The sequence below is a fragment of the Heterodontus francisci genome, unplaced genomic scaffold, assembly GCF_036365525.1.
Source record: "Heterodontus francisci isolate sHetFra1 unplaced genomic scaffold, sHetFra1.hap1 HAP1_SCAFFOLD_1602, whole genome shotgun sequence".
NCBI lineage: Eukaryota > Metazoa > Chordata > Chondrichthyes > Heterodontiformes > Heterodontidae > Heterodontus > Heterodontus francisci.
Genome location: NW_027141663.1, coordinates 1 through 22,747, shown reverse-complemented (window position 1 = coordinate 22,747; position 22,747 = coordinate 1). Strand labels below are relative to the sequence as shown.

The following is a 22,747-nucleotide window of genomic DNA, read 5'->3' as shown; positions in this document are numbered from 1 at the left end:
ATTGGTTACAGACTTTAGGAGTGAGTATTGGTTACAGTCTATAGGGGTGAGGTATTGGTTACAGACTTTAGGAGTGAGTATTGGTTACAGTCTAAAAGAGTGAGGTATTGGTTACAGTCTAGAGGGATGAGGTATTGGTTACAGTCTATAGGAGTGAGGTATTGTTTACAGTCTATAGGGATGAGGTATTGGTTACAGTCTATAGGAGTGAGGTATTGTTTACAGTCTATAGGGATGAGGTATTGGTTAAAGTCTATAGGGGTGAGGTATTGGTTACAGTCTATAGGAGTGAGGTATTGGTTACAGTCTTTCGGACTGAGGTATTGGTTGCAGTCTATAGGGATGAGGTATTGGTTAAAGTCTATAGGGGTGAGGTATTGGTTACAGTCTATAGGAGTGAGGTATTGGTTACAGTCTTTCGGAGTGAGGTTTTGGTTACAGTCAATAGGAGTGATGTATTGGTTACAGTCTTTCGGAGTGAGGTATTGGTTACAGTCTGTAGGAGTGAGGTATTGGTTACAGTCTATAGGGATGAGGTATTGGTTACAGTCTGCAGGAGTGAGGTATTGGTTACAGTCTATAGGGGTGAGGTATTGGTTACAGTCTATAGGAGTGAGGTATTGGTTACAGTCTATAGGGATGAGGTATTGGTTACAGTCTTTCGGAGTGAGGTATTGGTTACAGTCTGTAGGAGTGAGGTATTGGTATCAGTCTATAGGAGTGAGGTATTGGTTGCAGTCTATAGGGGTGAGTTATTGGTTACAGTCTGCAGGAGTGAGGTATTGGTTACAGTCTATAGGAGTGAGGTATTGGTTACAGTCTATAGGAGTGAGGTATTGGTTGCAGTCTATAGGGATGAGGTATTGGTTACAGTCTATAGGAGTGAGGTATTGGTTACAATCTATAGGGGTGAGGTATTGGTTACAGTCTATAGGGGTGAGGTATTGGTTGCAGTCTATAGGGGTGAGGTATTGGTTACAGTCTATAGGAGTGAGGTATTGGTTACAGTCTATAGGGATGAGGTATTGGTTACAGTCTATAGGAGTGAGGTATTGGTTACAGTCTATAGGGATGAGGTATTGGTTACAGTCTTTCCGAGTGAGGTATTGGTTACAGTCTATAGGGATGAGGTATTGGTTACAGTCTATAGGAGTGAGGTATTGGTTGCAGTCTATAGGGATGAGGTATTGGTTACAGTCTTTCGGAGTGAGGTATTGGTTACAGTCTATAGGAGTGAGGTATTGGTTACAGTCTATAGGAGTGAGGTATTGGTTGCAGTCTGTAGGGGTGAGGGATTGGTTACAGTCGATAGGAGTGAGGTATTGGTTACAGTCTATAGGGATGAGGTATTGGTTACAGTCTATAGGGATGAGGTATTGGTTACAGTCTATAGGAGTGAGGTATTGGTTACAGTCTATAGGGATGAGGTATTGGTTGCAGTCTATAGGGGTGAGGTATTGGTTACAGACTTTAGGAGTGAGTATTGGTTACAGTCTATAAGAGTGAGGTATTGGTTACAGTCTAGAGGGATGAGGTATTGGTTACAGTCTATAGGAGTGAGGTATTGGTTACAGACTTTAGGAGTGAGTATTGGTTACAGTCGAGAGGGGTGAGGTATTGGTTACAGTCTATAGGAGTGAGGTATTGTTTACAGTCTATAGGAGTGAGGTATTGGTTAAAGTCTATAGGAGTGAGGTATTGGTTACAGTCTATAGGAGTGAGGTATTGGTTGCAGTCTTTCGGAGTGAGGTATTGATTGCAGTCTATAGGGATGAGGTATTGGTTAAAGTCTATAGGGGTGAGGTATTGGTTACAGTCTATCGGAGTGAGGTATTGGTTACAGTCTATAGGGGTGAGGTATTGGTTAGTCGATAGGGGTGAGGTATTGGTTAAAGTCTATAGGAGTGAGGTATTGGTTACAGTCTATAGGGATGAGGTATTGGTTACAGTCTATAGGAGTGAGGTATTGGTTACAGTCTAGAGGGATGAGATATTGGTTACAGTCTATAGGAGTGAGGTATTGGTTACAGACTTTAGGAGTGAGTATTGGTTACAGTCTATAGGGGTGAGGTATTGGTTACAGACTTTAGGAGTGAGTATTGGTTACAGTCTATAAGAGTGAGGTATTGGTTACAGTCTAGAGGGATGAGGTATTGGTTACAGTCTATAGGAGTGAGGTATTGGTTACAGACTTTAGGAGTGAGTATTGGTTACAGTCTATAGGGGTGAGGTATTGGTTACAGTCTATAGGAGTGAGTTATTGTTTACAGTCTATAGGGATGAGGTATTGGTTAAAGTCTATAGGGGTGAGGTATTGGTTACAGTCTATAGGAGTGAGGTATTGGTTACAGTCTTTCGGAGTGAGGTTTTGGTTACAGTCAATAGGAGTGATGTATTGGTTACAGTCTTTCGGAGTGAGGTATTGGTTACAGTCTGTAGGAGTGAGGTATTGGTTACAGTCTATAGGGATGAGGTATTGGTTACAGTCTGCAGGAGTGAGGTATTGGTTACAGTCTATAGGGGTGAGGTATTGGTTACAGTCTATAGGAGTGAGGTATTGGTTACAGTCTGTAGGAGTGAGGTATTGGTATCAGTCTATAGGAGTGAGGTATTGGTTGCAGTCTATAGGGGTGAGGGATTGGTTACAGCCTATAGGAGTGAGGTATTGGTTACAGTCTATAGGGATGAGGTATTGGTTACAGTCTATAGGAGTGAGGTATTGGTTACAGTCTATAGGGATGAGGTATTGGTTGCAGTTTATAGGGGTGAGGGATTGGTTACAGTCTATAGGAGTGAGGTATTGGTTACAGTCTATAGGGATGAGGTATTGGTTACAGTCTATAGGAGTGAGATATTGGTTACAGTCTATAGGGATGAGGTATTGGTTACAGTCTATAGGAGTGAGGTATTGGTTACAGTCTATAGGGATGAGGTATTGGTTACAGTCTTTCCGAGTGAGGTATTGGTTACAGTCTATAGGGATGAGGTATTTGGTTACAGTCTTTCCGAGTGAGGTATTGGTTACAGTCTATAGGAGTGAGGTATTGGTTACAGTCAATAGGAGTGAGGTTTTGGTTGCAGTCTATCAGGGTGAGGTATTGGTTACAGTCTATAGGGGTGAGGTATTGGTTACAGTCTATAGGGGTGAGGTATTGGTTACAGTCTATAGGGGTGAGGTATTGGTTGCAGTCTATAGGAGTGAGGTATTGGTTGCAATCTATAGGGGTGAGGTATTGGTTACAGTCTATAGGGGTGAGGTATTGGTTACAGTCTATAGGAATGAGGTATTGGTTACAGTCTATAGGAGTGAGGAATTGGTTACAGTCTTTCGGAGTGAGGTATTGGTTACAGTCTATAGGAGTGAGGTATTGGTTGCAATCTATAGGGGTGAGGTATTGGTTACAGTCTATAGGGGTGAGGTATTGGTGACAGTCTATAGGAGTGAGGTATTGGTTACAGTCTATAGGAGTGAGGTATTGGTTGCAGTCTATAGGGATGAGGTATTGGTTACAGTCTATAGGGGTGAGGTATTGGTTACAGTCTTTCGGAGTGAGGTATTGGTTACAGTCTATAGGGGTGAGGTATTGGTTGCAGTCTTTCGGGGTGAGGTATTGGTTACAGTCTATAGGAGTGAGGTATTAGTTGCAGTCTATAGGGATGAGGTATTGGTTACAGTCTATAGGGGTGAGGTATTGGTTACAGTCTATAGGAGTGAGGTATTGGTGACAGTCTATAGGGGTGAGGTATTGGTTGCAGTCTTTCGGGGTGAGGTATTGGTTACAGTCTATAGGAGTGAGGTATTAGTTGCAGTCTATAGGGATGAGGTATTGGTTACAGTCTATAGGGATGAGGTATTGGTTACAGTCTATAGGGGTGAGGTATTGGTTGCAGTCTTTCGGGGTGAGGTATTGGTTACAGTCTATAGGAGTGAGGTATTAGTTGCAGTCTATAGGGATGAGGTATTGGTTACAGTCTATAGGGGTGAGGTATTGGTTACAGTCTATAGGAGTGAGGTATTGGTTGCAGTCTTTCGGGGTGAGGTATTGGTTACAGTCTATAGGAGTGAGGTATTGGTTGCAATCTATAGGGGTGAGGTATTGGTTACAGTCTATAGGGGTGAGGTATTGGTTACAGTCTATTGGAGTGAGGTATTGGTTACAGTCTATCGGAGTGAGGTATTGGTTACAGTCTATAGGAGTGAGGTATTGGTTACAGTCTTTCGGAGTGAGGTATTGGTTACAGTCTATAGGAGTGAGGTATTGGTTACAGTCTATAGGGGTGAGGTATTGGTTACAGTCTATAGGAGTGAGGTATTGGTTGCAGTCTTTCGGGGTGAGGTATTGGTTACAGTCTATAGGAGTGAGTTATTGGTTACAGTCTATAGGAGTGAGGTATTGGTTGCAGTCTATAGGGGTGAGGTATTGGTTGCAGTCTATAGGAGTGAGGTATTGGTTACAGTCTATAGGAGTGAGGTATTGGTTACAGTCTATAGGAGTGAGGTATTGGTTGCAGTCTTTCGGAGTGAGGTATTGGTTACAGTCTTTAGGAGTGAGGTATTGGTTACAGTCTTTAGGAGTGAGGTATTGGTTGCAATCTATAGGGGTGAGGTATTGGTTGCAGTCTATAGGGGTGAGGTATTGGTTACAGTCTATAGGGGTGAGGTATTGGTTACAGTCTATAGGGGTGAGGTATTGGTTGCAGTCTTTCGGGGTGAGGTATTGGTTACAGTCTATAGGAGTGAGGTATTAGTTGCAGTCTATAGGGATGAGGTATTGGTTACAGTCTATAGGGGTGAGGTATTGGTTACAGTCTATAGGAGTGAGGTATTGGTTACAGTCTATAGGGGTGAGGTATTGGTTGCAGTCTTTCGGGGTGAGGTATTGGTTACAGTCTATAGGAGTGAGGTATTAGTTGCAGTCTATAGGGATGAGGTATTGGTTACAGTCTATAGGGATGAGGTATTGGTTACAGTCTATAGGGGTGAGGTATTGGTTGCAGTCTTTCGGGGTGAGGTATTGGTTACAGTCTATAGGAGTGAGGTATTAGTTGCAGTCTATAGGGATGAGGTATTGGTTACAGTCTATAGGGGTGAGGTGTTGGTTACAGTCTATAGGAGTGAGGTATTGGTTGCAGTCTTTCGGGGTGAGGTATTGGTTACAGTCTATAGGAGTGAGGTATTGGTTGCAATCTATAGGGGTGAGGTATTGGTTACAGTCTATAGGGGTGAGGTATTGGTTACAGTCTATAGGAGTGAGGTATTGGTTGCAATCTATAGGGGTGAGGTATTGGTTACAGTCTATAGCAGTAAGGTATTGATTACAGTCTATAGGGATGAGGTATTGGTTACAGTCTATAGGAGTGAGGTATTGGTTGCAGTCTTTCGGAGTGAGGTATTGGTTACAGTCTATTGGAGTGAGGTATTGGTTACAGTCTATCGGAGTGAGGTATTGGTTACAGTCTATAGGAGTGAGGTATTGGTTACAGTCTTTCGGAGTGAGGTATTGGTTACAGTCTATAGGAGTGAGGTATTGGTTACAGTCTATAGGGGTGAGGTATTGGTTACAGTCTATAGGAGTGAGGTATTGGTTGCAGTCTTTCGGGGTGAGGTATTGGTTACAGTCTATAGGAGTGAGGTATTGGTTACAGTCTATAGGAGTGAGGTATTGGTTGCAGTCTATAGGGGTGAGGTATTGGTTGCAGTCTATAGGAGTGAGGTATTGGTTACAGTCTATAGGAGTGAGGTATTGGTTACAGTCTATAGGAGTGAGGTATTGGTTGCAGTCTTTCGGAGTGAGGTATTGGTTACAGTCTTTAGGAGTGAGGTATTGGTTACAGTCTTTAGGAGTGAGGTATTGGTTGCAATCTATAGGGGTGAGGTATTGGTTGCAGTCTATAGGGGTGAGGTATTGGTTACAGTCTATAGGAGTCAGGTATTGGTTGCAGTCTTTAGGAGTGAGGTATTGGTTGCAATCTATAGGGGTGAGGTATTGGTTGCAGTCTATAGGGGTGAGGTATTGGTTACAGTCTATAGGAGTGAGGTATTGGTTGCAGTCTATAGGGGTGATGTATTGGTTGCAGTCTATAGGGGTGAGGTATTGGTTACAGTCTATAGGGGTGAGGTATTGGTTGCAGTCTATAGGGGTGAGGTATTGGTTGCAGTCTATAGGGGTGAGGTATTGGTTGCAGTCTATAGGGGTGAGGCCTCCTGTTCCAGGCCTCGGGGGCCATGGCAAGCCAGGAGGATTTTAAACCAATTGCCCCACGTCGCCCCCTTCAGCTCCACCCAAGGCCAATCACTCAACGCAGGTCTGTTTGAGGCCTGAGCTCAGATTTCACCCTCTGTGTTTCAACATGAAGGGAGCGCCAGTCCGAACTGGAACTTTATGGGGTAACTTGAGCCGAGTGTAAATCCCAGTGATTTTACAGCTGGTCCGGTGATTGCAATATAAAGGGTGACAGACCATTGACAGCTGTGCTTCGGAGGCCCAGGGAAATCTACTCTCGCTTCACTCTGTTCGACATGGACAGGCCTGGTGTCATATGTCAGGCCCAGTCAGCCAGCTGCTCGAGGCTCGTGGGTTCTTAAACGGAGTGGGACTCGTTCAACAACAATAATCTGCATTTATATAGTGCCTTTAATGTCGTAACACATCCCCCAGGGCGCTTCACGGGAACGTAAACGGTCAAAACACATCCCCCGAGCCGCACAAGGAGATATGAGGGGCAGGCGACCAAAAGCTCGGCCGAAGAGGGAGCGTCTTAAAGGAGGAGAGAGAGCGAGAGAGAGAGAGAGAGAGATAGGGAGAAGCGGAGAGGTTTGGGAAGGAATTCCAGAGCTTGGGCCTCCTGGCAGCTGGAGGCACGGCCGCCGATGGTGTGTGTGTGTCTGTCTGTCTCTCTCTGTGCCTCTCTGTATGTGTGTCTGTCCTTGTGTGTCTCTGTCTGTCTGGCCGTCTCTCTGTCTCTGCCTGTGTCTGTCTCTGCCTGTGTGTGTCTGTGCCTCTGTCTGTCTGTGTGTTTGTGTCTGTCTCTGCCTGTCTGTCTCTGTCTGTGTGCCTCTGCCTGTCTGTCTGCTGTCTGTGTGTCTCTCCGCCTGTCTGTGTCTGTATCTGTTTGTATCTCTCTGTGTGTCTCTGTCTGTCTGTGTGTGGCTGTCTCTGTGTCTCTGCCTGTCTCTGTGTCTGTCTCTGTCTGTGTGTATGTATCTGTCTCTGCCTGTCTGTCTCTGTCTCTCTGTGTCTTTGTGTCTGTGTGCCTCTGCCTGTCTGTCTGCTGTCCGTATGTCTCTGCCCATCTGTGTCTGTTTGTTTGTGTCTGTCTGTGTGTCTCTGCCTGTCTGTGTCTGTTTGTTTGTGTCTGTCTGTGTGTCTCTGCCCGTCTGTGTCTGTTTGTTTGTGTCTGTCTGTATGTCTCTGCCCGTCTGTGTCTGTTTGTTTGTGTCTGTCTGTGTGTCTCTGCCCGTCTGTGTCTGTTTGTTTGTGTCTGTCTGTGTGTCTCTGCCTGTCTGTCTGCTGTCTGTGTGTCTCTGCCCGTCTGTGTCTGTGTGTTCTGATGGTTGGAGAGGGGTGCGGGGTAAGGGGAGGGGGAGGGGAGGACGCTCCCTCCTGTCCTGCTGAAACCCATTGTCCCTCTGACCCACGGTGATACCTGAGGCACACGGATGCAGCCAGACTGCTGTTGGCCCATTGTTAAACCCTTCCCATTGTGGAACGTCTCACCTCTCCCACTGAGACAAACTCCTCCCAGCCTCCTCCCCCTGGGGACTAGACTCTCCTTCCTCCGCCACCTCCCCTCAGCACACCCTGTTCAGGATTAAACCCCCTGCCCCCCACCCCCCTCACCCCCCCCCCCCACAACACCTTGCTGTCCTCCTCTGCGGGGCGAGGTGTTCTGGTGCTGCCAACACCCTGCCTGCAACAGCAGCAGATGTTGGAGGATATTCAGAGCGAGGCAGAGCACGTCGAGGACTGATCCTGTTGTAAAGAAAAGCTCTGCAGGCGAGCTGCACAAACACAATGCTGTTATCAACTCCTGCTGTCGGTTCAGGAAGCACGGAGAGGTGACGAGGTGGTGGGGGGGGGTGGGGGAGTGGGGGAGGGAGGGAGGGGGGAATGTGGGCTGTGGGAGACAGAGAGAAATGAGAGAGGACAATGTCTGACAGAGCACGGCACCAGACCGACTCAGAGGGAGGCAATTCCGACTACTCCGGAGAGCAGAGAGAGAGAGAGAGGCTGAGAGGGGCAGAGCGAACACTCGTCAGGAGGCGGACTGAGAGAAGGTGACAGAGGGAGAGACTGAGACACAAAACAGGGAAAGGGAGAGGCAGAAGGAGAGAGGGAGGGGGAGACAAAAAGAGGGAGGGAGAGAGAGAAAGGGAGAAGGAGAGACAAAGAGAGGGAGAGACAAAGAGGGAGAGAGAGAGACGGGGTGGGGGGAGAGAGAGAGAGACGGGGGGGAGAGACAAAGGGAGAGAGACAGAAAGAGAGACTGAGAGAGAGAGAGAGAGAGAGAGGGACAGAGAGAGAGAGAGAGAGAACTAGTCTGAGAGGTTAGTGACTGCTCTCTCTCTCTCTCTCTCTCTGTGGGACTCTGTCGCAGGCACTTCACCGACACAGCAGTGGTACTGTCGTCTCCTGCACAAGCAGGGAGTCAGTGCTGGGAGAAAAACCCGGGGCCCTGATCTCCCCAAGTGGTGATGCTCGCTGTCTCTCTGTATCCTGGCCTCCCCACTTGGTGTCAGTATCACAGCTAGCTGTGTGTAAAGCCGAGACCAGCGTTCCTGCACCGCTTCTCAAGGTAAGGACTCTCCCCAGCTGCAAAATACATCATTGTGTGCAGTTATCCGCAAGGCGATGTCTCTCACGGAGAGGGCAGAGACTGGGAGAAGCTGGGATTGTTCTCCTTAGAGCAGAGAAGGTTAAAGGGGGTCAAACTGTTTCCACTGTCGGAGGGTCAGTACTGAGGGAGTCCGGCTCTGTCGGAGGGTCAGTGCTGAGGGAGTGCCGCACTGTCGGAGGGTCAGTACTGAGGGAGTGCCGCACTGTCGGAGGGTCAGTACTGAGGGAGCCCCGCACTGTCGGAGGGTCAGTGCTGAGGGAGCGCCGCACTGTCGGAGGGTCAGTGCTGAGGGAGCGCCGCACTGTCGGAGGGTCAATACTGAGGGAGCGCCGCACTGTCGGAGGGTCAGTACTGTGGAAGTGCCGCACTGTCGGAGAGTCAGTGCAGAGGGAGCCCCGCACTGTCGGAGGGTCAGTACTGAGGGAGCCCCGCACTGTCGGAGGGTCAGTGCTGAGGGAGCCCCGCACTGTCGGAGGGTCAGTACTGAGGGAGTGCCGCACTGTCGGAGGGTCAGTACTGAGGGACCCCGCACTGTGTGAGATGCTGAACCTCCCAGGTGGATGTAAAAGATCCCACTGCCGCTGTTTGAAAGAAGAGAATTTTGGGGGAGGGGGGGCTAGTTCTCACCGGTGGCCCAAGGAATATTTATCCCTCAGCCAACATCACAAAAGCAGTTATCAGGTCATTATCACATTGCCGTTTGTGGGATCCTGCTGTGCACACATTATCCTCTGTGTTTCCAAAATTACAACGGTGACCACACTCTAAGTAATTAACTGTCTGTGAATTGCTTTGGGAATGCAAGTTGTTGTCAGAACAGTGTTGAGGGAGCTTTACTCTGTATCTAACCCCCGTTTTTTCTTTCTCTTTTTTTTTCTTTAAGGTGGCCTTTATACCCCAGGGCCCTTTTATATTTTCCATGTTGAGGGGGCCTTTATTCCTCAGGCCCCCTTTATATACATATTTACAAAAATAACTTTATTAAAACAGAAAAAATAAACCAAAACTCAAATTAAAATGCCATTCTCGGCGTCGACAATGCACTCCAGTCCCTGCGGTGCCCACCGGTCGCGGAAGGCCTCAAGCGTACCGGCGGACACCGCATGCTCCTTTTCCAGGGACACCCGGGCGCGAACGTAACCGCGGAAGAGGGGCAGGCAATCGGGGAGGACGGACCCCCCGACAGCCCGCAACCTGGACCTGTGAATTGCCACCTTGGCCAGGCCCAGGAGCAGACCGACGAGGAGATCCTCCTCCCGGCCCGAGCCCCTCCGCACCGGGTGCCCAAAGATCAGGAGCGTGGGACTGAAGTGCAGCCAGAACTTGAGGAGCAGCCCCTTCAGATACTCAAATAGGGGCTGCAACCTCGCACACTCCATATATACATGGAACACGGACTCGTCCAGGCCGCAGAAAGTACAGGTGGCCTGGGAGTCCGTGAACCTACTTAAAAGTCTATTGCACGGGACTGCTCTGTGCAGCACCCTCCACCCCAGGTCCCCGATGTAAAGGGGGAAGACTCCCGCGTAGAGAGACCTCCATCGGGGTTTCCCCTCGCTGCCAGATGGCAACGCGGACCGCCAGGGTGTGTCCGGCCGGCTGATGAGGGCGAGGAAGTGGAGAGTGTGCAGGAGCAGCCCGTACAGGAAACCCCTCCGCACCGATTGGAATGGCACGGAGGGCATTTCCGAGAGGCGGCTCGGGTTGTGCGGGGTCGGCTCCCGAGGAGGGTTTCGGGGCTTGGGTCCAATGAGCAGTTCCGGCCGAACTGGGGTCAGCTCGGCCGGAAGCGCTCCACACTCCCGAGCCCCCTCGCCACCCGCAGTGATGGGCGTCCCGGGGGTTTCGGCTACTCCTCCGCCCGCCGGACCGTCCCCGGAGTCGGCCGCCCGGAAAGCCGAGGCGCTCTCCTCCGCCGGCGGAGGAGCACCCTGACTGGAGGCGACCATGTTCCAGACTCGGAATAGATCCCGGTAAAAGACAGGCAACTCCCTCAGAGAGGTGCGGTTAACGGACTCCACCGGGAGCTACGTGTCGTCTTGAACACAGTGACACTGGCGGAAAAAATACGTCGCACGGGATCAGAGGTGAGCTGGCAAGACGGATACAGAACTGGCTCGGTCACAGAAGACAGAGGGTAGCAGTGGAAGGGTGTTTTTCTGAATGGAGGGATGTGACTAGTGGTGTTCCACAGGGATCAGTGCTGGGACCTTTGCTGTTTGTAGTATATATAAATGATTTGGAGGAAAATGCAGCTGGTATGATGAGTAAGTTTGCGGACGACACAAAGGTTGGTGGAGTTGCGGATAATGATGAGGATTGTCAGAGGATACAGCAGGATATAGATCGGTTGGAGACTTGGGCGGAGAAATGACAGATGGAGTTTAATCCGGACAAATGTGAGGTAATGCATTTTGGAAGGTCTAATGCTGGCGGGAGGTATACAGTAAATGGCAGAACCCTTAGGAGTATTGACAGGCAGAGAGATCTGGGCGTACAGGTCCACAGGTCACTGAAAGTGGCAACGCAGGTGGATAAGGTAGTCAAGAAGGCATATGGCATGCTTGCCTTCATCGGTCGGGGCATAGAGTATAAAAATTGGCAAGTCATGTTGCAGCTGTACAGAACCTTAGTTAGGCCACACTTAGAATATTGCGTGCAATTCTGGTCGCCACACTACCAGAAGGACGTGGAGGCTTTGGAGAGGGTACAGAGGAGGTTTACCAGGATGTTGCCTGGTCTGGAGGGTATTAGCTATGAGGAGAGGTTGGAAAAACTTGGATTGTTTTCACTGGAACGACGGAGGTGGGTGGGCGACATGATAGAGGTTTACAAAGTTATGAGCGGCACGGACAGAGTGGATAGTCAGAAGCTTTTTCCCAGGGTGGAAGAGTCAGTTACTAGGGGACATAGGTTTAAGGTGCGAGGGGCAAAGTTTAGAGGGGATGTGCGAGGCAAGTTCTTTACACAGAGGGTGGTGAGTGCCTGGAACTTGCTGCCGGGGGAGGTGGTGTAAGCAGATACGATAGCGACGTTTAAGAGACATCTTGACAAATATATGAATAGGAAGGGAATAGAGGGATATGGGCCCCGGAAGTGCAGAAGGTGTTAGTTTCCGCAGGCATCAAGATCGGCGCAGGCTTGGAGGGCCGAATGGCCTGTTCCTGTGCTGTACTGTTCTTTGTTCTTTGTTCTTTTGTCACCAGCGCACACCATCTGGGAGGACGCTCGACGTACAGGTATCTCTGCAGGGTCCGAAGGCGGAGAGTCGCAGCCTGGGTGCGGACGCACACCAGCGACTGACCGCCCTCCTCAATCGGGAGACTCAGGACCGCAGCAGAGACCCAGTGTTTCCTCTTGCCCCAGAAGAAATCAACGAGTTTCTTCTGGATCTTGGTGGCGAATGCAGGGGGCGGGGCTAAAGTAACCAACCGGTACCACAGCATGGAGGCCACCAGTTGGTTTATGACCAGCGCTCGGCCCCTGTAGGAAAGCACTCGGAGCAGTCCTGTCCAGTGCCCCAGCCGAGTGGTGACTTTCGCCTCCAACTCCTGCCAGTTTGCCGGCCAGGCTTCCTCAGCGGGGCTAAGGTGGACTCCCAGATCGAGGAGGTGCGTGGTGCTCCACACAAAAGGTGTCATCTCCTCCGGCAGGGAGTCCACCCGCCACTGACCCACCAGGAGTCCGGAACATTTCTCCCAATTGATCCTCGCGGAGGACGCGGCAGAAAAGGTCTGCTGGCAGTCGTGCATCCTCCGCAAGTCAACGGGATCTGTGACCACGAGGAGCACGTCTTTGGCGTAAGCCGAGAGGACGACCCGCATGGCCGGCTCGCGCAGAGCCAATCCCATCGACCTCCTGCGAAGCAGGCACAGGAAGGGCTCCACGCAGATGGTATACAATTGGCCGGACATGGGGCATCCCTGACGCACTCCTCTCCCAAAGCGAAGGGGCGCCGTCAAGGACCCGTTAACTTTGACTAGACACTCTGCGGCGGCGTATAAAAGTCAGACCCAGGCCACAAAATGCTGCCCGAGTCCGAAAGCGCACAGAGTCCCGAAAAGGTAATCGTGATCCACCCTGTCAAACGCCTTCTCCTGATCGAGGGAGAGAAAGGCGACCGACTGACCAGTCCTCTGGGAAAGATGGATCAGGTCCCGGACCAGGTGGATGTTGTCCTGGATGGACCGGCCCGGGACCGTGTCGGACTGGTCGGGGTGGATCATGTGGGCCAGCACGGAGCCCAGGCGGGTAGACATAGCCCGGGCAAAGATCTTATAATCCGTGCTGAGGAGGGAGACCGGACGCCAGTTTTTAAGCAGGCGGAGATCGCCCCTCTTCGGCAGTAGGACAATGACCGCCCTGCGCCACGAGAGGGGCATCTCCCCGGTCGCCAGGCTTTCCCCCAGGACTTGCGCGTAATCGTCCCCCAGGACGTCCCAGAACGCCCTGCGGAACTCCACAGTCAACCCATCCAGCCCTGGGGATTTGCCCCTCGAGAGCTGGTGGAGGGCGCCGGTCAGCTCCGCCAACGTGAGCGGAGCCTCCAATCTATTGATTCGCAACCCTCCTCCTCCAGACCTCCACGTGAAGGAACTGGAGTCGGGATGGAGATTCCGCCAGACGTCCACCAAGTTAAGGGAGCTGATCAGTCCCCTCAACTTCTCCACCGACGCTTGGCCGCGCTGGGGACCGGAGCGATCCCCCACCTCGAGGGTGCAGTTAAAATCCCCCCCGAGGATGATGCACTCGCCGCTATCGATGGAGCTCAAGAGAGCGGACACTTCTTCAAAGAAGCGCGCTTGCAACGCGCCGAGCCTGGGCGCGTACACGTTCACAAAGTGGAGCGGCACACTACCCAGGCGAACGGCAAGGTGGAGCAAGCGGCCCGGCACTAGCTCCTTGACCCCCAAGATCTCCGGCTGAAAAGTCGGGGCCAACAAGATAGCCACCCCACTAGAAATAGGGGTGAGGTGACTCATGTAGACCCCACCCTGCCACTCCAGGAGCCAGGTGGCTTCGTCTCCCGGAACGATGTGGGTTTCCTGCAGAAAGCTCACCGCGTATCTCCCTTCCCTGAGGACTCAGATTGTGAAATCTGCGGTGAGACCCCCTGCTGCCGTTGATGTTGAGGCTGGCTATGGTTATCTTCATGTCAAAAGATACTTAAAACCCGTCACCAACAGCTCACTGTGAGGAGGGAGTGGAAGTGTACCTGGCCTTCCACTCCCCCAGCAACCCATTGAGGAACATATTAAAACGGCGCCTCTCAACCAGTTTCACGCTCGCGCGCTTGCCCGCTTTCTTCAGGGCGGCACGGACGGACTGTATGATCAGCGCCAGATTCGACCAACGGCCGAGGGCCAGCTGAACTTTATCGCGGCAACCCCTGCAAGCCACGAGAAAATCCCGGAGTTCCGCCGTGGGGATGAGAGGAGATTCAATGGGAGGCACGAGGGACTCCACCACCTCACTGGCGATGGAATCAAGGTCATCCTCCGTGCCCCACACCAAATCCCCATCCTCCTCCAGGTCGTCACCGCCAGCGACCGACACATCCACCATACATGGTGGTGCGGACGTCCCGGCCGCGCCAGCTGATCCCGCCTCCGTCACGATCCCACCCCCAGGATCGATGGCGGAGGAGTCCTCTCTGGGTTCTATTGTGAAACTGGAGCCTGTGGGCGCCAGCAGTTCAGGACCGCCCTCCACCTCCGTCCCCAGGCCAATGAGTGGTCCAGGGGAGACAGAAGTTCCCGACTCCGGAAATCCAGCCGGAGCCGAGACCGGAGGCGGATAGAGGAGGCCATCTCCCGCTCCGCCAGCACCCACAGGCCCAGCAGATGGGGCAGCATTCTCGGTTATAACCGGGTCGGGTTATTCAGGGCACCCGACCCAGTGGCAGAATGGGCGGCGTCCCCAGGCTCCCCCACAACAAGCAGAGCTCCACTGGCTTCCCCTGGAGGGGCCACATGTACAGGTGTCTCCCCCTCCACTCCATCCTGAGGAATAGGGAGCTCCTGCCCGGACTTTGTAGCCTTGGTGGTGGCGGTCGGGGAAACCTGGGGACCCGAAACAGGAGACAGCTCCCCTCCAACAGATGGACCCTGCGCCTCAGGGCCCCTTGTTACCTCAGTGGAGGGGTGCCTTCTCCTCTTTTTCCCAGTCGGGTGCGGAGGCTCAGAGACCTCCATGTCATCAGAGGCCTCCGCACTCTTTTTTTATTCACCCTGGGCCTGAGCCCAGCCCTGGGGCAAGTTGACTCCCCGAGATCGGGCCTTGGGCTGAGCTCAGACTCAGGGAGTGTCATGGTGTCTAGGGGACGCGCCTCTTGATGTTTATTTCTCCTCCGCGCCTTCCTTCCACTTGGGGGGGCACCCCTCTCCCTGCCGGAGGCCGTGAAAACCACAGCCTCCGGTACCGACTGAATGGTATCTGGTGGTGGTGTAGGGGGGGTGGGAGGAGGTGCAGCGTCGCCACCCCGGGCCGCCGAGTTGCAATTGGCAGCCGGGAGGTTGGGGCAGTTCTTACGAACATGCCCCACCCCCTTACAGACATGGCACCGCACCCCGTCCAAGGTCCAGAAGACGCGGTAGGCCGTCCCCTGGAACTCTACATTAAAGTGGCCCTCTGTAACCTCCTCCCGCGCCAGCTGCATGAATAACTAGCGGCGGAAGGAGTACACGTGTCGGAGGCTGTTCTCCCGAAGACCGAGCGGGACTGGGGTGAGCCCCGTCTTTACCTCCCCCAGATGGTGCAGGTGGGGAAGGAGGAGCTCACCAGGAATGAAGGGCGGGACATTGGATAGAATGAGCCTTTGCGCAGTGGCCTCCAGGGGGGCCACTGGCAGAAAGGTCCCACCCACGGTGAGCCCCTTGCTCAGAGCCAGGGACACCGCCCGCTCGGTCTTCAGGAATAACACTGCCTTCCCGTACATTTTAGAGGCTGCAACAATGGCCGAAGGGCCGACAACCTCGGCCATTGCTTTCACACATGGCCCTATCGTCATGTTCGGGTGGACGTAGCTCTTGACCCCATGCTTCGATGTTAATAAAGCAAATGGTGACGGGGCAACAGGTGCAGCTGCAGCAGCCGCAGCAGCATATGTACGGGAAGGCCCCGCCACCGGCTAAGGAGGGCTTGCCATGGGGTCTAAGAGCTACGTCCACCCCCTAGAAGCAAAGCAAATTTACACAATTGAAACAAAAAAAAAGCAAACTTTAAACAAGGTGGAGTGGGAGTAGAGGAGGATGGGGTAGGATGGTAAAGGAAAAGGGGAGGATAGGTGACTGAGGCAACTGAGTGGAGGAAGGAAGAGAAAGGCTGAAAGGGATGTTTGATCCAACTGCCAGTTGGAGCACTTTTATAACAATTAGTCCAAAACTGTTTGTTGTCTTCCAGTTGGGGGAGGCTTCTTCGCCTGGGACGGCTGGAGCCACCCGGTACTCTCCTCTTCTGATTTTAACAAAAGAAATCTTCACCCGGGCAACTCCAGCTGTCCCGAGCAAGCAGGGAGCTCCCTGTGTGCAAGCACCAATTCAAATACAGGGGCCCCCTACTGGATTTGGCAGCCCCACCCAAGTCTTCCGGCCTCTTCTCCCTCCCACAAACAGTCCAAACTTAAGAGTTCTTCAGGTGCCCTGACACCCACCTCTCCAAAACAATTGCAGCCTTCCTTGATGGTTTCTCTCCACTCTGCATTCACCTCTCTCCAATTACTCCAGTCTCCACTCTCCACTCTGCAGTTGCTGCAGCACAGGTGCAGCTGCTCCCCCTGATTGCTGGCAGGATGTGCTCCAAATTGCCCAGCCAATCCCAGTACTGTACCTGTCCTGGGAGTGTTTGATGGGGACAGTGGAGAGGGAGCTTTACTCTGTATCTAACCCCCCGTACTGTACCTGTCCTGGGAGTGTTTGATGGGGACAGTGTAGAGGGAGCTTTACTCTGTATCTAACCCCCCGTACTGTACCTGTCCTGGGAGTGTTTGATGGGGACAGTGTAGAGGGAGCTTTACTCTGTATCTAACTCCCGTACTGTCCCTGTCCTGGGAGTGTTTGATGGGGACAGTGTAGAGGGAGCTTTACTCTGTATCTAACCCCCCGTACTGTACCTGTCCTGGGAGTGTTTGATGGGGGACAGTGTAGAGGGAGCTTTACTCTGTATCTAACCCCCGTACTGTACCTGTCCTGGGAGTGTTTGATGGGGACAGTGTAGAGGGAGCTTTACTCTGTATCTAACCCCCCGTACTGTACCTGTCCTGGGAGTGTTTGATGGGGGACAGTGTAGAGGGAGCTTTACTCTGTATCTAACTCCCGTACTGTACCTGTCCTGGGAGTGTTTGATGGGGACAGTGTAGAGGGAGATTTACTCTGTACCTAACCCCCCGTACTGTACCTGTCCTGGGAGTGTGTGATGGGGACAGTGGAGAGGGAGATTTACTCTGTATCTAACCCCCGTACTGTACCTGTCCTGGGAGTGTTTGATGGGGACAGTGTAGAGGGAGATTTACTCTGTATCTAACCCCCGTACTGTACCTGTCCTGGGGAGTGTGTGATGGGGGACAGTGTAGAGGGAGATTTACTCTGTATCTAACCCCCCGTACTGTACCTGTCCTGGGGTGTGTTTGATGGGGGACAGTATAGAGGGAGCTTTACTCTGTATCTAACTCCCGTGCTGTACCTCTCACGATGCTTGCTCACCTCTACTCAGCTACGTTCGAGGTTAAATCCTGAGGTTGAAACGAGCAGTTGACAATCGGCTGCCCTGGCTGCGAACCAAATGTGCACCTTGGAAAGGAATTTGACAAAAGTCTTCATTCCAGGGTGCTCATCCCAAATATTTCCATCCAATGCAGGGTGCAGGGGAATGAAAACCTCAGCGCAGCCGAAATAGAGCAACATAACCGGCTCCCTCCTCCCGATTCTCCAGTTGTCCTTTTTCTCTCTGTTCCGGATTTAGACCCAGCTCTTTGTTTTAAACAGCGAGACGATCTGTAATTATTTCACGGTGAGCGGGCTGAAGCTTGCAGTCCCTTTCACCAGCTCTTCTCAATACCTCAGGACGTCCTCGCTGCCCCGGAAACACTCCTGAAGTGGGGTCACTGTCGCAGTGTCGGAAACGGGGCAGCCAATTTGCGCACAGCAAGATCCCACAAACAGCAACACGATAACAACCGGATGATCTGGGGTTTTTTTTTTTTAATTTTTGGGTCTGGTCGAGGGATAGATTTTGGCCACAGGAAACCCCGGGGGGAGAACGTCCGCGCCCGAGGACAGATGGGGGGGGGCCCTCGGTGTAACAGTCTCGACTGCGTGCTCTACAACGTGTCGGGGAGCGCTTGTAGCAGAGCTACACCGCCCCCCCCCCCCCCCCCCCCCACCCTGACCCGTGTGCTTTACGATGCGTCAGTGCAGGGTACGATGTCGGAGGACCTGCCGGGTCCGAGGCCGCGCGCCCAGCGGGAGAGACCGGACGACGGTGGTGGGGAGCCAGAGCTGTTGGATGGACCAGGTGCTGACGGCTCACCCGAGCTTCTCGACAGGCTCCAAGCACTCGAGGTAACGGCTTCTGTCACTTCATTAATGTACAATGTGGAGGGGAGTGTGGGGGCCTACCTGTCCCATTCTGCACGTCCGTCACAGACTGTACACAGGATCCAGTCTCTGGACCAGAGGGACTGGGTGCTCCTCGTCAGGCCCAGGGGCAACATAACACACTCAGTGATAACTGACTGCCCTGGGTCTGCCTCCGAACTCACTGACTGGGCTGCCTAAGACAGCCTGGGGCGCTGAGGTCTGGTGACAGGTGGGGGGCAGGGAGAGGGAGGAGGGGAGGGGGTGGGGAGAGTGTTCTGAACTGAAACCTCGTAAAGTGGGGGGGGGGGGGTGCCACAGGGAGGCAGACAGAGAGGGAGAGAGAGTGACAGAGAGATAGAGGGACAGAGAGATGCAGAGAGAGTGAAAGAGAGAGAGAGAGAGAGAAAGACAGAGTGCCAGTGTGTGAGAAACAGAGAGTGACACTGCCAGTGTGAGAAAGAGAGAGAGAGACAGAGTGAGAGAAGCTAGGAATCCTGCGGCGAGGGACTCACCTCCTGACTCCCCAAAGCCTGTCCACCATCTACAAGGCACAAGTCAGGAGTGTGATGGAATACTCTCCAATTGCCTGGATGGGTGCAGCTCCAACAACACTCAAGAAGCTCGACACAGGGCGGCACAGTGGCGCAGTGGTTAGCACCGCAGCCTCACAGCTCCAGGGACCCGGGTTCGATTCCGGGTACTGTCTGTGTGGAGTTTGCAAGTTCTCCCTGTGTCTGCGTGGGTTTCCTCCGGGTGCTCCGGTTTCCTCCCACAAGCCAAAAGACTTGCAGGTTGATAGGTAAATTGGCCATTATAAATTGTCACTAGTATAGGTAGGTGGTAGGGAAATATAGGGACAGGTGGGGATGTTTGGTAGGAATATGGGATTAGTGTAGGATTAGTATAAATGGGTGGTTGATGTTCGGCACAGACTCGGTGGGCCGAAGGGCCTGTTTCAGTGCTGTATCTCTAATCTAATCTAATCTAAAAAAAACCATCCAGGACAAAGCAGCCCGCTTGATTGGCACCCCATCTACAAACATTCACTCCCTCCACCACCGATGCACAGTGGCAGCAGTGTGTACCATCTACAAGATGCACTGCAGCAATGCACCAAGGCTCCTTCAACAGCACCTTCCAAACCCGCGACCTCTACCAACTAGAAGAACAAGGGCAGCAGATGTATGGGAACACCACCACCTGCAAGTTCCCCTCCAAGTCACACACCATCCTGACTGGGAACTATATCGCCCGTTCCTTCACTGTCGCTGGGTCAAAATCCTGCAACTCCCTTCCTAACAGCACTGTGGGTGTACCTACCCCACATGGACTGCAGCAGTTCAGGAAGGCAGCTCACCACCACCTTCTCAAGGGGCAATTAGGGATGGGCAATAAATGCTGGCCTGGCCAGCAACGCCCACATCCCATGAATGAATTTAAAAAAGAGAAACAGAGAGCAAGAGTGAGTGAGAAACAGAGAGGGGGAGAAAGAGAGAGTGAGAAACAGGGGGAGAAAGAGAGAGTGAGAAACAGGAGAGAGAGAGAGAGAGCGAGTGAGAAACAAAGGGAGAGAGAGAGTGAGAAACAGAGGGGGAGAAAGAGAGAAACAGAGGCGGAGAGAGATAGAGTGAGTGAGGGAATGAGTGAGAGGGAGACAGAGAGGGAGAGAGTATTTGAGAGAGACAGACAGACAGAGAAAGGAACGGAAAGGAGCGATCTTTTCTCTGGAGAAGAGGAGGCTGAGGGGGTGACCTGATTCAACTCTTTAAAATGATGATGGGTTTCGATCGGGTAGACATAGAGAAGATGTTTTCACTTGGGGGGGAGACCAGAACTAGGGGGTCATCAATATAAGTGGGTGGGGGGGGGGGGTGGAGATGAAGTAGGGAGTGGGAGGAGGCTCGTGTGGAGCAGGAACACCGGCAGGGAGCCGATGGGTTGAATCTCTGTGCCATTGTTTTGGATATAACTGGGCTGAGAGTTTTTCCAAGTGTCTCTCTCTCTCTGGCACTGCCTCCTGACAGATTGAAATGTTCTGATTCCAGGAGGAAAACACAGCCCTAGCTTTGGCCAACGACACTCAGCGGGACGCTTACGAACGCTGTCTAGACGAGGTAAGTGGCTGGACGGGGTAAATCCCGCGCCCGTATTCGTCACACAAGAGTGGTACGGAGTTTGTGAGGACGGGTCTGGGCTGCGTAGTCCGCGGGGAGTTGCTGTGATCTGGAACGCGCTGCCTGAAAGGGCGGTGGAAGCAGATTCAATAGTAACTTTCAAAAGGGGGGAATTGATAAATACTGGAAGGGGGGAAATTGGCAGGGATGTGGGAGAAAGAGCAGGAGGGGGGGAGGGGGGTACTAATTTCAAAGAGCCAGCACAGGCACGACGGGCCGAATGGACTCCTCCTGTGCTGTGTGGTTCTGAAATTCCCACTCCCGATGGCTGTGCAGGAAAGCCAGTAGGTGGATGGGAACTGAGGGTGGGTTTCACAGTGATGCATCTACAGTCGAATAGTCTAGCCAGTAGCTCCGTGAACTTGGTCACTTTGTAGAGCATTTTTAGTGGAGCAAACACAGTGATTATTTTATCTCTCTCCTCTCCTCCTCTCTGTCCTGTCTCTCTCCTCTCTCTCTCTCTCTCTCTCCTCCCCCTCTATCTCTCGCTCCTCCCTCTCTCTGTCCTGTCTCTCTCTCTCTCTCTCTCTCTCTCCCCCTCTATCTCTCGCTCCTCTCCTCCTCTCTGTCCTGTCTCTCTCTCTCTCTCTCTCTCCCCCTCTATCTCTCGCTCCTCCCTCTCTCTCCCCTCCTCCCTCTCTCTTCTCACAGGTGGCGACTCACGTTGTTCAGGCTCTGCTTAACCAAAAGGTAAATATTCTGGCGCTGCTGTTAATTCACTCCTGGTCACTATCGTTCCCCTTCTCCCCATCCCCCCACTTCTGCCCATTCTCCCCATCCTCCCTCCCCTCCCCCCCATTCCCCCCCTTCTCCCCATCCTCCCCTCCCCCCATCCCCCCTCTCCCCATCCCCCCTACCCCCTCCCTCCTCTCCCCATCCCCCTCTGTCCCATTCCCCCCTCCCTCTTCCCGCCTCCCCTTCCTCTTCCCATCTTCCCCCTCTCTCCCACCCCCCTCTCCTTACCTTCCACCCCTCTCCCCTTCCCACTCTTCCCCCCCCCACTCTCCCCTCCCCCTCTCTCCCTTCCCCTCTCTCCCTTCCCCTCCCCCCCCCACTCTCCCCTCCCTTCCCATCTTCCCCCTCCCCTCTCCCCCTCCCCTCTCCCCCTCCCCTCCCCTTACCTTCCACCCTCTCCCTTCCCCTCGCTTCCTCCTTCCCTTCCCCTCCCCCCTCCTCCCACCTTCCCTTCCCCTCCCACTCCTCCCTCTCCCCATCCCCCATCTGTCCCATTCCCCCTCCCCCCCCTCTCCCCTCTCCCCCTCCGTCCCATTCCCCCCCCCCCTTCCCCGCCTCCCCTTCCTCTTCCCATCTTCCCCCTCTCTTCCACACCCCTCTCCTCTCCCCTCCCCCTCTCCTTACCTTCCCCCCCTCTCCCCTTCCCCCTCTCCCTCTCCTTACCTTCCACCCTCTCCCTTCCCCTCGCTTCCCCTCTTCCCTCCCCCACCACACTCCCTTCCCGTCCCCCCCACTCTCCCCTCCCTTCCCATCTTCCCCCTCCCCCTTCACCCCCTCTCCCTCCCCCTCCCCTTACCTTCCACCCCTCTCCCCTTCCCCTCTCTCCCTTCCCATCCCCCCCCACTCTCCCCTCCCTTCCCATCTTCCCCTCCCCCCTCCCCTTCACCCCCTCTCCTCTCCCCTTACCTTCCACCCCTCTCCCCTTCCCCCTCGCTTCCCTTGCCACTCTCTCCCTCCCCCCTCTCTCCCTTCCCCTCCCCCGTTGGGACTCAGGCTGCTCCCTCTCTGTGATTCCAGGACCTGCAGGAAGAATGCATCAAACTGAAGAAGCAAGTCTGTGAGCTGGAGAGACAGAACCGGGTTCTGAGCTCCGCCTTCTGCCAGAGGCTGCAGTCCGGACCGGGCTCCGTCCCGGGGTCACACACGGAGGTACGGAGACTGTCGGGGAGGCTGGCAGGCTGTGGGGGGGGGGGGGGGGGGGGCGGGGGGGGGCGGGAGGCTCGGTCTGTTTCCCGCGGGCCCTATCTGGTGGCCGGTCAGCGCCTTCAGGGACATTATTGGGGTGTCACGGTGGTGTTTACCTCTGGAGACTAATCGCTCGGCGATCTTGTCTTTCCGGGTGGGGGTTTTCTTACAGCTAAACTATTATACAGCACTGAGCTAACTATTTACAGGACATGCCTCTTGGTGTTGCAGTTACAGAGA

General features: G+C 53.1%; 1 protein-coding gene across 1 annotated transcript in view; it reads left to right on the top strand.

Annotated features, from left to right (window-relative positions):
- Positions 1-22,471, top strand: part of LOC137364324 (nck-associated protein 5-like) — a gene marked incomplete at its 3' end in the record, with an annotated part of 30,783 nt that extends 8,312 nt beyond the window's left edge. Inside the window, exons 2-5 of the mRNA XM_068027608.1 lie at positions 18,252-18,395; positions 20,459-20,527; positions 21,239-21,277; positions 22,340-22,471. Coding sequence (XP_067883709.1) covers positions 18,258-18,395; positions 20,459-20,527; positions 21,239-21,277; positions 22,340-22,471 — 378 coding nt within the window. The remainder of the gene's footprint in view (positions 1-18,251; positions 18,396-20,458; positions 20,528-21,238; positions 21,278-22,339) is intronic.
- Positions 22,472-22,747: the final 276 nt, after the last annotated feature.